At 46.1% G+C, this 18,128-nt stretch overlaps 1 protein-coding gene across 1 annotated transcript in view; it reads right to left on the bottom strand.

The window, feature by feature from the left end:
* Window positions 1-18,128, bottom strand: part of FMN1 (formin 1) — a 338,627-nt gene that overhangs the window by 135,054 nt on the left and 185,445 nt on the right. The window contains exons 7-11 of the mRNA XM_004712678.2: window positions 16,726-16,787; window positions 14,578-14,666; window positions 7,516-7,645; window positions 5,953-6,099; window positions 4,316-4,375 (exon numbers count right to left, since the gene is read on the bottom strand). Of these exons, the coding sequence (XP_004712735.1) occupies window positions 4,316-4,375; window positions 5,953-6,099; window positions 7,516-7,645; window positions 14,578-14,666; window positions 16,726-16,787 (488 nt within the window). The remainder of the gene's footprint in view (window positions 1-4,315; window positions 4,376-5,952; window positions 6,100-7,515; window positions 7,646-14,577; window positions 14,667-16,725; window positions 16,788-18,128) is intronic.

The raw sequence follows: 18,128 nt of genomic DNA, 5'->3' as shown, positions 1-18,128 counted from the left end.
GGGAGTTCTGGATTTATAGAGCAATACCAGGACAATGGAAAATCGCTGAGAGATAACTGCTAAAAAGGCAAAATAACACAGGTGATGAGAGGAGCCCAGATAAAGTGTCCCTGGCCTCTGCCAGATGAGGGAATGAGGAAAGACTTTATGCAAGAGGTACCACGGAACACTGGACTTGCAGCCTGGCTAAATGATTCAGTCTATGCACATTCTCTTTTGCAAAGGTGACCTGGGTCCTTTACACTTAGGAATTGAACAATGAAGATGAAAATTTCTGAAAAATAGGCTCTCCTAGATATACTCAAACATTTTCACAGACACCTTTCTGCGTGTATTTATATTCACATATTTTACTTATAAGCACGTGCAGTTCAAGAACCCTTTGCAGTGCCATTCAATCTCCTCCTCCATACTTTTCATGGCAGTATGCCATTTGACGGGACTACCATCGTCTCTTTGATCTTAGTCTCTACAGTTGGACATGCATGCTCTTCCCAATAAGTTGCCATTATAAATTACTACAAAGAAAATGATACAATTTTTGATTACTTTCTTTTATTTAAAAATTCCCAGAAAGTTTCTTTTATATATTTCTGTAACTTTCACAGAGAAAGGTGGGAGATCTTGTTAGCTCATACAGTCCCTTTGTAACGAATACGTCCCCCCTGTGGGGTCGGGACAGCACCTTGAGTACACCAAATGGCAAGCCGGTGACATCACTGGTAAAATTTTAGAGTGCTCTTAGGAGGTCTGAGTTTGGTGAGTCAAGGGCAGGCTACCCAGGAGGATTATTTGACCTTGAGATCTGAAGCAGAGAATGCCTGCTCATGGGTACGTAATGGCCCAACAAAGTGCCACCCATTGGTGATTCCCGTTTCTCCTTATCTTGGCCTTCTCAGGCTCTATCGTTTAAAATCAAAACAACAAAAAACTTTGCTGATGCGATGAGTAAACAATGATATGAGTAGTCTATTATATATCCTCCAGATTTCATCTCACTACATAATCTTATTGGCCATTTATAACTTCCATTGGTCTTTTGTAAGTTGCATGTGGCCCCTTTTTGACAATCCCCGCTCCCTCCGGCCCCAAGGAGAAGGGGACTTGTTTTATCTCATTGATTCTGAAGAGTTCTTTAAGCTGCAAATATTTTCTCCAGCATGTTAAAAATGTAGGCTTTGCTTGAGTTATTTTTTGAGATCTTGAAGTTATTTTTTTTTTAATTTAATCAGGTACTAAAGCTTTATTGTTATTTTTTTTAACTTTTATGCATTCAAAGTCATCAATCTCTCCTTTTATGGGTTATGCATCAGTGTGAATGTTCTGAAAGAACTTTGCTCCCAACTAAAATCAAGTATCATAAATATTTATCTAAATATTTTTGCGTGTCTTTTGTGATTTCGTTTTTTGCATGTGTTTACATTTAACTAATTTCCTTTTGCAAAATTGCTTTAGTTTCTGGAATAAGGTAGAGGAGAGAATTTTAATTTTGTTCTTTTCCTATTTACTTAAAATCTCTCATCTAACTTTGATGTAGGTTCAGTTCTGAGTTTTCCATTTGATGCCCTTGAGTTTATCTTTTCTTGGGCAATCCCATAATTTTAATTATTATGTAATTTTATAATACACGACAATATATGAACGTACTATATGCTTTTGATTATTTTGAAACTATTCCATCAATTTTTGTCCAAGTCTCCATGTATATAAGATTTAAATGTTAAATAATGCAAACTTCTAAAAATTGTTTGGTATTTTAACTAGGACAATACTAAACATGTATTCAGAAAGAATGGACTGTTTATGAGCATTTTCACCAAAGATTAGGATCAAACTGTCTTTTAAAAACGTCTTTCTTTTTGTGTCCATAAAAGAAAGTTTATTTCTTCATAAGTGTCTCTATTTTTCCAGAAAAATCTTATATAGATATAATAATATACATGCACCTACTCCTTCCTCACTTATCAACTAGCTCATTATCTGGTATTTTGCAGCTATGACAATTGTACAGAATCTGACAATTTGGTGCATTAATGGCACACATCTGGCACTAATGAACATCAAAGTGTGAGGGGAGAGTAGAGCTGCTGCCGGTGAGAGAGAAGCCTGTCAACGTGGCTCGGCCAGGAGCCTCAGGACTTGGCAGTCATGTGAAGACACTGTCCCCCCCACCCCATTTGTGTGCTTGGATATGGTCGCTCTGCAGACTTGCAGAATGCCAGTTTCCGCATAATGGCCCCATCTTTGGAATCTAAGCATGTGCATAAGGGAATATATGCGAAGACATAGAGTACCATGGACTTCCAGGAGAATGAGCAAATCTTTCTTAGGAGAAATCCCATCAGAGTTCGCTTTAGAAGCAAGGCTGATGGGACTTCACCTCATGCACTTTGGACATGTGACCGGGAGGGACGAGTCTCTAGAGAAGGACCCCATGGTAGAGCACTTGGTGTGTGGGGGGGTTGGCTGGGAATCAGGGTGGTGGCAGTATGCTCTGATCTTGGACACTCTTCCACCATGGTCTCCTCAACATGAAGGCTTCACGCAAGGCTGAAGCAACAGACTCAAGCCCAGGAACGACTCTCAGGATGGCAAAGAGCAGGAGGATTTTGTTCTGTTGTAAGTAGGGTCACGGTGAGTTGGAACCTATTTGACTGCACCTTACGGCAACAAAGAACATTTTTTGCAATGGCTCTTTTGATTTTTTATTTCTAAGGCAAATGGGGAAGAAGAAAAGAGAGGCTGCATACAAAGACCAGAGGCAAGGAGAGTTCCAGGTGGGGAGATCAGAAGGAGAGGCATGTTCATGAGGAAGCACAGGGGGTATTTAGACACCAGATCTCGAGTTAGACCATAGAAAACAGGTAGAGAGGCAATAATAAAAGTACGGCTATAAGAGATTCCTATGAAATTAGGTGGTGTCTTAATTCACTGGAAAGTGGGGAGAAAGTGATCTAACCAGAGGTACAACACACCAGGCATAAACCAGGCCACCGAAATGAATGAGGTGGACTGCACTGGGGAGTAGTCAGAGGAGGGAGGCTGGATGCCGGCGTGTTGTCCTTATACACGGGGCTATCCTGACATCTGCGCAAGCCTGCTCCATGTGGATTGAAGAAGGGACCGAGAAAACCCACAGTGGAATATACAAAGCATCAGCCTGATAGGCCAGGACTTAAGTTACCTGTCATCACATCAGGGCAGAAATTTCGGAGAGGTGGGAAAATCAGAAGCCCGGTTCTATAGATATCGTGCACATACTAAGAACTGTCTGATGATTGCACCAAGAGGCAGGAGACTAAATGAGAGTTTCTCAGCGATTTTTCATCCGCGCTTCCCTCTTCTTCTGGATAAAGTTGCCCACCTTTTTCAAACGAGGCTGTTGCCATTGTATTTTTCTCCCCTCGGTGCTGCGGTGTCTAGGATGAACTCGGCTTGCGTGGGCAGTGCGGCGGGAATCCTGGCAGCACTGTCCTAGGAAACCTTTTCCACTCCTGTGCACTGCTCTGTTTCTCAACAACTTGCAACAGACCCTTGTTCTGCTCCAAGTGGGGGGCCCTCGCCCCCAATATCATGAGAAGGAATACAACACAGAAAAGTATGCTCAGGAGGATTCGCACAGACATTTCTGTGTCCAATTGCCAAGGGTTACCGAAGCAGAGAGGGCAGATGGCAAGTTCCCTGCCCAGGACTTGTTCATGGATGCCCAGTCCTGCTACAGGACACTCTGCAGAATCGCATTGTGGCTGGTCGGTGCCGCCGAGGTGGTTTCAACTCTCCACGGGCCCCCGGGACAGGGACAGAGACCGGCCTCGGAGGACGTTTCTGGCTTCAGTCTTTACAAAGGCAGATCACCAAGTCTTTCACCGGTGGCACAGCTGGCTCGACGAACCTTTCAGTTCAGCCACTGTGAGTTTAACCATTGTGCCATCCGGAACTGCATCATCATGTCCAAACTTCTTTTTGTATTCCAACGATGCATTCAGCTATAACGGGTGATTGATTGGGCCTAGCGTCATAAAGAAGCTCACAAGTGGCCATCGGGTCTGAGGTTACTTGGCATCTCTCCATGTGATCACAGAGAAGATTAAGAGCCAGTAGAAGGCTGAGAGACTTGTGCTTCCCTTTGCAAATCTACGGCACTCTCCTGGCTTCAATGTTCTAGTCTGTAAACAAATGAGGCTGGGCAGCTCTCCGATTCTGTTAGACTTGAAATGCATCCATCCACCTTCCCATCACTCAACTTGCAAATGCCAACCATGTGTAAGAGGTAAAATCCCATTAGGGTAGTTTTCCATGAAATGCCATTTCTTACCTGGTCATAGTACCGCAGGTAATACTTCACAACGTAGTCCACCAGATTAATGCCGGTGTCCTAGGTTTCAAAGGGGCAAAAAAATGAAAATGAAAATCATCCACGTTCCATACACCTCCCGTATATGCAATGACAGAGTTGAGAGCTGAAATCTCAGCTTGTGCTACCTCTACTGGGTGACACCTCTTCCTAAATTCTGTTAGAGACTAGCAAAACTTTTTCCTTCTGCCTTGTCCTATGCACGTAAAAAAACTGCCTTACAAATCCGGCTAGACCAGAGGATGTACACTGGTACAGATAGGAACTGGAAACACAGGGAATCCAGGGCGGATGATCCCTTCAGGGCCAGCGGTGAGGGTGGCGATGTCCGGAGGGTGGGGTGGAGAGGGGGAACCAATTATAAGGATCTACATATAACCTCCTCCCTGGGGGATGGACAACAGAAAAGTGGGTGAAGGGAGACGTCAGACAGTGTAAGATATGACAAAATAATAATTTATAAATTATCAAGGGTTCATGAGGGAGGGGCAAAATGAGGAGCTGATGCCAGGGGCTTAGGTGGAGAGCAAATGTTTTGAGAATGATGAGAGTAACGAATGTACAAATGTGCTTTACACAATGGATGCATGTATGGATTGTGATAAGAGTTGTATGTGCGCCTAGTAAAATGATTTAAAAATAAAAACAAAAAACCAAAAACAAACAAAAAAGTTGCCATCTATGCAAAGAAGGGACACCGGACTATGGCTTATGGAGAAGGAAAACAAACAGACAATCTGGCAGACCTTGGGGGGACTGCGTAAAGCAAACAAAAAGGGCCCCCTGATATTTTCTGCCACAAAGCCAAGTCAGGAGGGGTTGGGGAACCAGGAACTAGAACAGAAAGCCATCCCTCCCCTTCCCACCTTTCAAAAAATGTGTGTTCTTAATGGAGTGTTAAAAAAAAATCAGGGCAGCTTAAAAGGAACACCATGCCACTTTATGACCCTGGGAGGCCAGGGGCGAGCAGACCCTCCCACAAGACAGCCTTTGTGTCTTGTTCACATGGGTCTAATTCTAATTTGCCTGTGTGTTTCTCCTCCCTCCCCCCACCGCCCCCCCCCCCACGGGATGCTAGACATGGGGTGGTTGTTTCTGAAGAAGTGGCTCTGCAGGGGTGTGGAGCCAAGGATCATCAGGCTTAGAGAGTTTGACAGCAGACCCCAGCCCAATTGTCACTGTGGGCGAGAGAATAGTTCAAATGCTCAGCTTAACCAGTGACTCAACACTGCTCTTCCACTCGGGAATGAACACATTACACGTCGAACATGCTCAGTTCGAGTGGACTCAAGCTTTGTTTGATGGCTAACATCAGATGCTATATATATTTTCGGCGCTCCTTGCAGCAGCCCCTCAACGCCCAATTGTGTGCTTTAGCACAAACAAAGGGTAGTGATTTTTACCACTCCAGGTAAGATCTAAAATGAAGACCTTATATTCCTTTAGAAGCTAAAAGAAAGCCAAGGCAAAGATGGGTACTCAAAAATCGGGACTGTGAACTCAATGATTCAGACTATGTGTTTTCTCTCTTCAGAGGTACAGATGTACATAGTAATAGCCCATCACCATTCATCACGAAAAATAAGTAAATACTTAACCCGACTTTTGACATCCTTGAGTTTGGGCAGGATTTCTAAGCTGTAGCCATCTGCTTGTCCCCGGGTCCTGTTTCCTGCATTCATGTAATTTCCAAAAGCCAGAATGAGTGCTAAAATGTCCTTCACACTCTTCATGTGCAGCAAACCCTATGACAGCAAATATCAATTACTGTGGCGTTCGGTTACAGATGACAACGTGCCTGTGCTTTTCCAACGTACGTGTCTGGGGGCTTCAGTGGGGCATGTGCCAAACAGGAACAAGAGTTGGTGACATGGAAAAGACATCTTTCTGAGCCATCGGTGTCTTTAAAAACACTCCAATCACCATTCCTCCTATCCACTAAAAGAATTCATTAGAAACAGTACATGCCCTAATAGTTCAGATTAAGTATCAGAACTCTAAATTCCATTTTAGACAATTTTATTTTTTTAATGGTTATATTAAAGTGGCTATCGGGGGGTAAAAACGGGTTGCTTTATTTAGCCTTAAATAGACTTCTATGAGTTCTAACTAGAAAGTAGTTTTGCGTCATTTAACAATCTATTTGGGGACCATCAATCTATATCAACAGTCTAGTTAAATGTGAGAGAGATCTACTCGTATGTTCTCCCTGGCAGAACCTGTAGGAAAGACGTCTTTGAGGCCACAGACTGTTTATTAAGTGTTTGTGGAGCTGTCTGTTAACTTTTACAATTTCAGACTGTGCATAGACTTTTCTTCAGTCCCGTTGGTTTTCCCACTCATTCCTGTTGTTCCAAGTGCACCTTCCCCATTGGAATGCTCCCACACCGCCTCCTCTTCCCCGTGGGCTTGGCTGCTTTTGTTTTCTTTCGTTTCAGGGTAAGGAAAGCAGCAACGCTCGGCTTCCAGGCAGACTGCTGCTCCTCCTTTTTGGGGTGCGACGAGTGGGTATTTATTAGACTTTGGTAACATGCATTATTTCTCTACTGGGACCTCTAACATTTTAGAGGAACAAAAATCATATACCCTCAGTAAAGTAACTCATTATTTTATATCATCCCTCCTGAAGGGGCAGTCAAAGCCGTGAACTGAATGCCAGGGTAAATGCCAGTGTGGCCGAGCTCATTACCATGAACAGTTTGACCGATTACTTTCTAGAGTTGTTTATTTTCGCATGTAGACACACCTCAGATGGTCCAGCGTGGGTCTGATGCAGAAAATCTCCTTCGCCATCAGGAAAACAAGCTAGACCCTTCGGGCTGTCTTTTGAGAGGCTCAGAATAGGCGGGGGTAGATATCTGGGATATTTAAGAAGGAGCAGTCTTTTCACGTACCACTTTGCCTCCTCCTTTCCCTCCATCTCAGTTGCATTCTTCATCTTCTCCTCCTCCTCCTCCTCCTCCTCTCTCAGCCTCTCCTAGACTCACTCCTTCTCATACTTGGGGCAGGATAACTATCCCCAATTAAACTTAGGAAAACACACGGTCCTAAGTTCAAAAGGTCTTGTCTCAGGGACTCCAGTTGGTATCTCCCACCTCCCGATTTCCTCCTCTACCCCTAATAAGGGCCAGGCTCTTGGCCAAATGAAGCAACAAGCATACCTTAGAAGCTCTTGTGAGGATTTCTACCTTTCGGTGCAAGGAGGTGACACTCTCTGAAAAGACAGACCTGAAGATGATACATTGGGCACGTTCCGCGAAATTGGGGATCTGGGCCAGCTCGTGTAAAAATCTGCAACGATAAGAATAAATCACCTGGCTGCATAAACACTTTCATGGAAAATAAAGGGACAGCTGAAGCAACAAGAATGCATTAGATGGGCAGACTCAAGAAACTTTGGGGGGTATGTGTTCAGTTCATAGCAAAGTGCCCCCACCCCCCTCCCAGGCTTCTATGATGATGAATAAAGACATGGTGTATAGGTTACTTTAGGAACAAAGTGTTCCTACAAGCACACTGAAGCACAACAACTTATCTCCGCTAACCAAGAGTATAGTGTAGGAGAACAAGTACACAGTGAATTAATTTTTTTTTAATTGAAAAACACCAGACTCTCTAAAAGTATGTTTATACAAAACAAGGGGAGTGGGCACGTGAGGCATATGTCTAGAGCTAAGTGATTAAAGACATTAAAATGAAAAAGACATATCTAATTGTAAAGTGAGATGCTGCTGCTGCTAACCACGACCAAACTCAGTGAGGAAGATAATAGTCCCAAACGATCAGGTTTTCCCCGGCGCCGCCCCTCCCTCCTTTATGGTCCTGTCTCTCAACTTAGATGCATAGAAACAGTTCCCAGCTTAGTGCTCGGAACAAAGCGGGCACTCACTAAGCAGGCACAATCTAGTTTCTCAAAGTCCTTAGAAGCCAAAGGTGGGGACTGACCTGCACACAGTAGCTCACTGTCTGAGTCGCTGGGCACTGGTGCCTTTTGCAAAATTAGTTTGGAACGGTTTCTTACTCTCTAGTCCAGCCGTCGGAGGAAGGGGAGGGGGGAGAAGCTAAAATTGGTGGAAATGCTTGCACACCAACTCAGCAAAGGAGGGATCAGCTAAAAGCCATTAATGTCATTTTTAGAGTTGAGATGACTAACGGATGATTTCTGAAAGCCTCCGTCAATACATAATGGCATTGCCCTGACATTTTGCAACTACTTACCAAGAAGGCTTTTATACAGGAGCAAGGTTGGAAGCCTTCTTCTTTCTCTGTCCAAAGAAAACTCCTTGGTTCATTATCTCTCCCTCCTTTATCTTTAGGGAGATCTGGTTTTTAATAAATGTCTAATGATCAGCTGTTGGCCCAATTAATGCTAGGAGCCTTAATGGCGCATGGAGCTCAGGACTCAGCTGTGAACGGAAAGGGGAGCAGTGTGACCTCACCAGCTGCTCCCGGGCAAGAGACCCGGTCATCTGTGACTGTCAAGATCACAGCCTTGGGAACCCCTGGTGTGTTCTTCTCTGTCTCGTAGGGTCCCTAAAGCTAGTCACAGTCCATTCGCTTTTTTTTTCTTTATAAAAAGACCTTTAGAATGAAACAAGAAATAAAAGAAAACATCCCCTCATTTTAAATCTCTATCCCTCTATCATGAAGAAGTCATCTGATGCAATATGGAAGTAGAAACCCAGAAATATTCTGCGTTATGACAAGATATAAATGATATATTTTGCTGTACGTATCAATTGTATTGTTTCTCGCCACCGCTACCTGCTGCCTATAAAACTAGTATTAAGCGACTGTTCAGTGATTGAAAGTAGTGTTTCCCCCAGTCTAGGGGAGATAAAACGCCTGTGGAGTTGGCCACACCTACTCCAGCAGCTCTGCGTTCTGGTGCTGGTACACGCCACCTTGAAGGCAGCACCCTGCGTTTCTCTCGCTCCCAATGTGACCAGAGACAAGACAACCTGTCCGGAAGCTGAACCTGTGTACTCTCCCTAGTTAGAGTGGTCACGGTGAGGGGGGATTCCCTGGGACACCCGTGAGAACTTTCCCAGTGGCTCCCAAGCCCACCAATAGCAAGGGGGAAATGCTAGATGCACAGTTATGTGTATCGAACTCTCGAGAAGGTTCAGGGTGAAGAAGAAGAAACAGACCGCAGACGCATCAACCTGTGCTCTGAAGGAAAAACCAGAATGGGCAGGTGTGCAGTCCTTATAGTGAAGGCTGACTGGGAAGGGGGTCTGCACTCAGCAGGCTCCCAGGGCATCTCCAATCCCAATGCCCTCTGCACGGGGAAGGATCACAAACACATGCCCAGAATTGAAGGGTGTCAACGATAAAATACATGTCAACATGACTGGGTTTAGATTCTCAATGGTTCAGCAGGTATGTAATGATATGATACGGGAGTTATATAATGAGGTGACCATTCCATGAGGTGCTCTGCTGCAATCAAGCAATCAGTTCTAAGAGGATTTGGGTGGGATGCCACAGTAGTCCTGATCTGATGTGGAGGGGAGTTTCCCTGGGGTGTGGCCTACCTCACCTTTGATCCTACCAAAGATGGATTACCGAGAGAGTGCTTCTCATTAGAATTGGTACCCTGAATTCAGACGTGTGGTCTTCTAAACTGCAAGAGAATAAACTTCTGGTTGTGAAAACCTCCCCCGTGGCACTTCTGTCGTAACAGCACCAGACAGGAAGACAGAGGGTGAAGGGAAGTTTACATTTCTTTTATAAAGATCTTGGGACATCATGGAAAATTAATTCCACAGAGCATTAGTCAAGAGGATTCAGCAGGTCCTTGAGACATTTCGGAATCATTTACTGAGCGTCAGGTACTGGGCTAAGACGTGGGAACAGAATTCTAACGAGTGTACACTCCTGCGTGGATCCTGAAAAACGCACCAGTGCCTACTGAGGAGCGTGGATGTGGCATCGGTGAAGAAGTACATATGGGGGGGCTACGGGAGCCATGCACAGGCATGAGTGGGGGCCTTAGAAGGAGGCCAGTGGAGGTGTCCTCTCACCCTGTGATTCTTGTGCATGGCCCGTGTGGGACACTGCTGAGCAGAGCTCAGACAAGTTGATTGACATGGGGGAGGGGGGAGCAGTAAGGGGGGAAGCAGTGAGCAGAAGTTAGAAGTTAGAGGAGTTTTGTGGTCTAAAATAAGGAGTACAATTTTTTTTTTTCCTGAATGAAGGGTTTAAGGAAGAGAAGTGATACTTTAAGCTTGTTAGTTTAGCAAATCGTGATGGCAGTGGCTTGGCTGATTGGAGGTGATGACAGATGTGAGGCTGGGAGACCTACTAGACCTTTGCTGCCTTGGTGGCGTAGTGGTTACCCATCGGGCTGCAATCTGCAAAGCCCGCAGTTCAAAACCACCAGCTGCTCTAGGGGAGAAGGATGGGGCTGTCTACATCCGTAGAGTTACAGAGCAGTTACACCCTGCCCTACACTATGAGTCGGCAATGACTCGGTGGCAGGGAGGTATGTTTGGGGTTTGGTAATATCCCGCGAGGGAAGGGAAGACAGGAAGGCACACAGGTGAACAGAGAGGAGCAGCCGGATCCTACAGGAGCTAGGGAGCACTAGACCTGGTCTCGCAATGCACCCTGGGCTGCTGAGAAGAGTCTAGGATGACTTATTGGCTCCCGTATTAAAAGTTATGAAATACTGGAGGAGCAAATTTGGGGGGAAATATGATTTGATGTCATGTTCATCCACAATCAGCCATGCTGAGGTCTGAGAGAGAGCATTGCAGTGACCTGTCCCATTTACCTGGGAAAGTCCCCAAAATACAGGTTATTTCAAGGGCTATAGAGCAATGCAATGGTCTCAGAACTATCTCGTCTCCCCAACTGTGTTTTAAACTCTGTACTCTGACAGGTTGAGAGAATAACCTTTATCCATAGTCCTGAGCACAGGGCCTTGGGACTTATATTCAAAGATCGACTTCCTTGGGCTGGTCCAACTTGACCCTTTACTGCAGGGTTTCCTAAAGTGGGTGATACTGCTCCCTGGGGTGGGGGTGGGGGCATTGGGATAATGCAGAGGGGTGGCAAAAGCAGATAATACCTATACCAACCCTGGATGATGGGTTATAGTACAAATGTTTTTTAATTGCCGGGGGCTGCTGTGTAACTTTCTTTTTTCTGAAAAGGGGTCAGTGGGTCAAATAAGTGTGGGTACCTATGCTTTATAGTCAGGAGTATAAAGACTATGTGTCCTACAAAGAAGCCATAAACAAAGGCTCTTTACATTCCTTCGCCAATGCAGACCCGTTTCGTGCAGGCTGTTAACTTCCACCTATGCGCGTAACTTTTGTGCCTCACATGGTGTGGGGTACCCAATCCATAGAAGCTCCTTGGCTCACAAAAGTGGCACAATGCTGGGGGATTAAGGCTTTGTTTGGTATTTCCTAAACTCCCAAGTGGGCATGATCCGTGCATATAGTCTAATGTCGCGTTGTGACTTCTGTTCTGCCATGGGGGAGTTTACATCCCTGACCTTGTTCCACTCGTCCACATGTCTTCTCTGTGGGGACCCAGGACAGCAGTGGACTCTTTACGGGGTCACTCTGCAGGCTGGAACGGGCATGCAGAGGCATAACCCACCCTGGCAGAACCCCACCTCGCCTCGCCACAACCACGAGGCCTGGCGCGAGTGAACTGAAGACCATCCCCGCAGTAGGTGACTCTCTGTCAGGCCGGTCCTTGAACACAAGGCACCTCAGAGGGAACTGCCTTTCGAAATATGGCACTGGGGTGTAAGAGAGCTGATGAGGTGAGTGATGAGGGCAGCCCCTCCGTGCGGTGATTTATAGGTCCGGGCACTGCAGGGCTCAGGAAATTGCAATGCTAAGACTGTAGATGATTCATATTTTCCAGTATGTGAAACATGCTTATAGCCGACTCATTGGAGCTAACGGCAAATAAATTGCCAGAGAATCAGACTCTGGTATAAGTCAAACAAATGGTTCACTGTGCAGCAAAGGTGACAATCGCTCCGCACGGCTCAGCCCAAGCACAGCACCTCACCAGGGCGACACGCGATTCTTCTTTGCTGTCGGCGATGGCTCTGGGTCTTCAAGAAGCCATTCTGAGGATCATTACAAACCTTAAAACCTTTTCCTTTTTGTTTCCTGATAAGATCATCAAAGGAGACCACAGGAAGTTGGTTCTGTTCAATTCAGCTTGAACACAGTGCTACAGAGGCAGTAACACAAAGGGGGAAGGGGCCGAAGCAAGGGTGTCTCCCCCACTGTCCTGTTCATTTCCTTAGGTCAGCCACTCGCGTGGCTTCAAGCAGCCAAATCCAGCCCACCAAGTCTTTATGTCCAGCTCGTGAACTAAGAATGGGCTCTTGCCATTTTAAATCACTGGGGCCCCAAAAATCAGTAGGAAGATACTATTTTATGACCCGTGAAAATGATACGGAGTTCTAATGTCAGTGTCCACAAATAAAGTGTTCTAGGAACACAGTCATCCTCTTTTTTTCTAGTGTATTGACAAGGGTTTCTTTTATCAGACAATGGCAGCGCTGAGCGCTCCAACTACATGAACTACAAAACCTACCATATACATTATCTGGCTCTTGACGGGGCAAGGCTGCCCAGTGCTAGCTGGGGGAACGGCTTCCCACCTCGATGGGGCTGGCACTAATGAAAGGCTTGATCGGCCTGTATCCAAACACCCCGCTGTGGCCTGTTCAGTGTCTACATATCGCATCGCAAGTCACTTAATTCCCAGTCGTTAGCACTTTCCAGAACTGATTATGGTTGAGCGGATTCCGACTCATGGTGACTCTATAGGACAGGGTAGAGCTGCAGTACAGAGTCTCCAAGACTGTAATCTTCAGGGAAGCAGACCTCCCCATCGGTCCCCTACAGGATGGCTGGTGGCTTCAAACCATCCACATCTCTGTTCGTAGCCCAGCACTGCACTATCAGGGGTACTTTCATTAGCATATTAGGAGGAGTTGATTTATTAGATGAAGATAACCCATGATTTGGGAATGGAACACAGGATTGGCAGGGGTGGGAGTTGGTAAGGGTTTGAGTAAACTGACTTGGAAGGCACAAGAACCCCATTTGCACTGATTCTTAAGATTCCCAGGCTATGAAGAAACTGTGTGTGTCTCTGGGCGGCAGTTTCTGAACTGGACTCCGTGGAAGAACAACTTACCTAAGTCTCCCAGTGTCTTCATGAAGGTTGGTCAACAGCTGAGTAAACTCAGACTCCACCTCCACTAGTCCTGGGCCTGAACGTCCAGGTCTCCATGGGAACGGGCCAGTAGTCCTTCTAGAGGACTCAAGGCCAAGGGCACGGTGTGATGATTTCAGTGCAATCCACATAACCTCAGACTTCTCTAGGGCTGACATGCTACCTTGAACCTGACTACTCAGCTTCTTCAGTGTTTTCTGCTTTGCTTTGCCTCCAGGTTGAGAAGGCGGAGCTGAAATGGACATGAAGCAGTCAAGGAAGCCAGAAGCGAAGGGGCTCTGTGGCCTGGCTGGCTCCATTCTAATTCTTACAGAGTCTGGGTCCTGAAAGCCTCGGGGGTGAGGGAGAGTGCGCCCTGGGGTTGGTTGGTGGGCTTGCAGGCTCCAAGGGAGTCCGGGAAAAGACAGAGTGACTGAAGCACGCATGAGACTTCTGGGGCGAATGACAGCCCAGAGCACAGAGGGAACAAAGCTAGTGAGAGGACGGATGGAGAGAAGCAGCAGCACAGCTGGGAGAGGACGACAAGTCGCTTCTGCACGGGGCCCAGCAGGTGGAGCGAGCTGGGCGGAAGCTGGCTCCATCAGCTGCACTGACTGAGAGGGTCCTGAGAAAACCGCATTTGGATGCTGTGACGCTGCGGTCATCGTTCTAACGGCATCAGCAGAACCTTAAACAGAGCAATGCCTTCTTCTTCCCTCGGTTACCCTTTTGGCCAGAATGTTTAGTCTAGAAGGAATTAACAAATTGCTGGGGCAAGAAAGGGGAGCAAACCGAGGGGGACGAGGGAGGGAAGGAGGGGAGGGGTGAGATACTGTATCCAGCAGCACAAATCTCGCTGCTTTTCCTGACAGCCACCCTGCATTGTGCAATAGGTCATGGGCATGACATGCTGGGACTGAGCTCACTGGCGGCTGGGGCTTGGTTATTCCCGGCTGGGAGGCAACAAGACGCAGATGGCAGTCTGCCCTGTGGTGAATAGAAAAGTGTTCAAGCAGACTTACTGTTCAGGTTTATCCAGCAACTTCAATTCTTCTTCTTTGGATGTCTCGTAATACTTTCTTATTTTAACCAATTCATCCTCTTGAGCTCTCTGTGTTGAAATGGGGGTGGGGAGGGGAAGCAGAGAAGACCATGAGAATTTGCATAAAGCAGAGCCTGCAACAAGTTTAAGTTTAGTCCCTTGACCACAAGCACCAACAGCACCTGCCGTTTGTTAGAAATCTGCATCACTGCCCAGACCCACAGAGGGAGGAGGTCCCAGGAGTAGGGGCAGCAAGCCTTCTGGGTGATTCTGGCACACGCGAAACTCTGAGACTCATGGCTCTCATGGAAATGGTCCTAACAAATGAGCCAAGTGGGATGCAGGAGGCAGAGTGTTTGATGCTATCTCAGAATACCTGGGCTCCTCCCTTGTAAACAGGTATGGAACAAATAGACTGCATCTGCGTTTCCATCCTTACCCCCCAGGCAGCCCTAAGTTCTTTCACTTCTAGTTGCCATCTTCCCTTTTGTCGCTTGTTGTGTGCCCCAGTTTGGGCATTGAAACCATGCCGTGGTTTTCTCAAAGTACAGGCAGCTTCCCTCTGCTGTGAGTAGCCAACCAGTTCTGATCCTGTGTATGGTGCCGGCACCAAGCAGACGTGGAACAAATCTCTTAACATTTATTGCTCCACCCTCATTTGATAGATGATTCTACCAGAGCTTGACTTCATTAACTTCCGAATCGTACTCTCCCCCACTATACTATGCTGCCTTCCAGGCAGGACACAAATGTATTATTAATCTCGAACAACCTGACACTTGTGTGCGCTTTTTTGGGGGGTTGTTGTCTATTTGTGGAAGCCTTACGAATGGAAAGAAGTCAGCCCTCCCTACCCAGGCACAGTAAGCAGCTCCTGCTCTACCCGTAGGAAGGAGTCCTGGGGGCGCAGTGGCTGAGCCCTTGGCTACTGACTGGAGGGATGGCAGTGTGAACTCACTCTGGGGTTCCACAGGAGAAAGACCTGCTGATCAATTTCTGTACAGATCACAGGCCAGAAAACCTGTGGGTCAGTTCTACCCTGTCACCTGGGATCATTAAGGCATACAACAACAACGGTGTAGTTAAAGGATGTGAAAAACAGCAAGGGCTTGGCAAGACCTGGGCCCAGTGACACTAAACCGTGGGCTGTTTCCATAAACTTAAGAAGACTATTAGTATGGAAACAGATCGCTTTTTGAGCTTGGTAATCATAGCATTCTACAAAGCCCCGGGCAGCTTCCTGGTAAATGCCGTTATGCAAGCAGAAAAGGATCTAGTTCATTCTATGTTCTGGCGTTTTCAACAGTCAAATGCACTGGAATGGGTGTGCAATCATGGGGCTTCTGACTCTACTGTGTCATCTTTTCAAGAGAGGCTGCCTGGTTATTTCCATGTGTTATGTACATCAAAAGATCCTACACACGTACAGTGTTGTTTGCCTTTCCAAACACATGGCTGCTGCTTTATAAATTGACTGCTCATTTAATTCTCTCTTGCAAACGTATAACACACACACACACACACACACACAGACACACTTAAATAGAACCTGTTATAATTCCCCTTGTTCTAATGATCCAACAGGCCTGGAGAGTTTAAGTAACTGGTGTAAGGTCATTCAGTAGCCACTAGTAGACCTGGACCTCCAACCAAAGATCCCAAACCTATACTCATCATGCTATATTGCTGCCTACATTCAACACCATCAGCTCCTGTTACAAGGAGTCACCATCAGAGCTGGCATGACCCCACTCCCGGGTGTTCTTCTCGGGAGACAAGGGCATACACCGTCACTGTGCAGGGAGCTCAACTTCCCTTCAACCGTAATGGGCTGAGTTCTGTAATGTACCCGTGGTCTCCACCCTACCCTGTGGGTGCGTGAGGAGATTTACCGACCCAGATCCACGGGGAGGGAGGAACCCGGGTCTTTTCTTTTGCCTGGGCTCACTCAGTCAAGCTTGTGTGTCTGTGGTGAGGTTTAGAATACAAAGTCAAAATCCTCAGACCCAAAATGGCTCTGCGAGTTTTCTCAGGTGGAAAGAGTCATCTTTAGACCTTCGCCCTTTTAATGAGTAAAGATACAGAATTCTGAAAACGACAGCTAGGCAGATCGCTCGTCGACACTCACATTTTCATATAAGGCTGCCAGAGTCTCCAGATCGACCACAGAGTCATCCACGTTGAAAATAGCTGCCAGGCATCCGAAAAGAAAAGGGAGAGATGATTAGCGGCCTACACACAGCTTGCAAGCAAAGCAGTTAACACACTGTCTTACGCACGTCGCGCCTTTGGCTCTCTCTAACTCTCCTTGCTTCGGGGCCACGAATGAAAGGGGCCAAAAATGATTCCTATCACTAGCCTGAGCCTTGCTTAATTCTGCAAGCTCTGTGTCCTTGCTGCAGTTTAATTTAGGCTCCCCAGGAGAAGTGTTTGTGCTTTAAAACTAAATCAGTTTTGCAAGTTTGAAGCACAATTTTAAATCTTCCTTCCCGGCTGGTAATTGAAGAGATTTAGTACCTAATGCACCAGAACCGACTCTTGCCCCATTACCAGGAGGAGAGGGAGGAGGAGGGGGAGACAATGTCAGCAAATTAAATGAATTCAGGCATGTGATCTGAGGCACCTTTTCCACGGCCACTGCAAACAGCTTGTTTGGATTAAAAAGACAAGAAAGAGCAATAATTGAAAATTAAGATTATGGAAACCTCCCAAGAACCAATCTTACGGCAACTTCTTGTTCCTATGGCTTTATTCCTAGGTTGCTCTGTATCTTAAATAAGTCACTTAGCATTTGTTGATCTGCTTACGGTTTCATCTAGGGAGATCCTTTCCCATATGTGCTGGGGCACAAACATGGACATTGTAAAGCCATAATGCCTTTGAATATCAAAGTTGTTTGGAATGGGCCAAGTCCACATCTTTAAATAATTATTCAAAACTAATAAGGTTTGTTCCCTCAACCCTACCTCTCTCTCTTCCCTGACTTTCCACTGTGAAATTAACCAGCACGCTAGTAAATTTTCCCCGTGGCAGGCTAATTAATTTTATTAAACCAACCAGTGATATTTAGAATGCCTTAAAATGTTGCTTGTCAACCATTACGCGGGTTCATTGGCTTTGCCCCATGCCTTTTGGAGAAGGGAAGGACCCAGATAAGGAGATTTCTAATAGTTTGTTTCTTCTGTAGCTTAGAACCCGAGTAGTCCCTTTTATGCCATGCTAATACAGTTAATTAACTGAGCGATGATCAGATCTTTACAGAACACCAAGAAATGGACTTAAAATCCCTTCGTAGGCCACTTTTTCCTACTTAGGAGCTAATCTGCTAGCTCCTCCTGGCTATGTGAGGTTGTGAGAAAGAATAAGGTTAATATGTTAGTGATGATGTGCGTTGTCTTGGATTCCACCACGACAAAAGGGAAATTACCCTTCCAGAAAGGCCGGTCTGAGATCACGAAGGGAAACATGTAGTCGGAGGACAAATGAAGGGCTCTGACCTCGCAGGGCTGTTTTTTGAATGGAGACAATATG

Source organism: Echinops telfairi, unplaced genomic scaffold (assembly GCF_000313985.2).
Source record: "Echinops telfairi isolate 266 unplaced genomic scaffold, ASM31398v2 ScPeMD7_18;HRSCAF=68, whole genome shotgun sequence".
Taxonomy (NCBI): Eukaryota; Metazoa; Chordata; class Mammalia; order Afrosoricida; family Tenrecidae; genus Echinops; species Echinops telfairi.
This window is presented reverse-complemented; position numbering and strand designations above follow the sequence as displayed.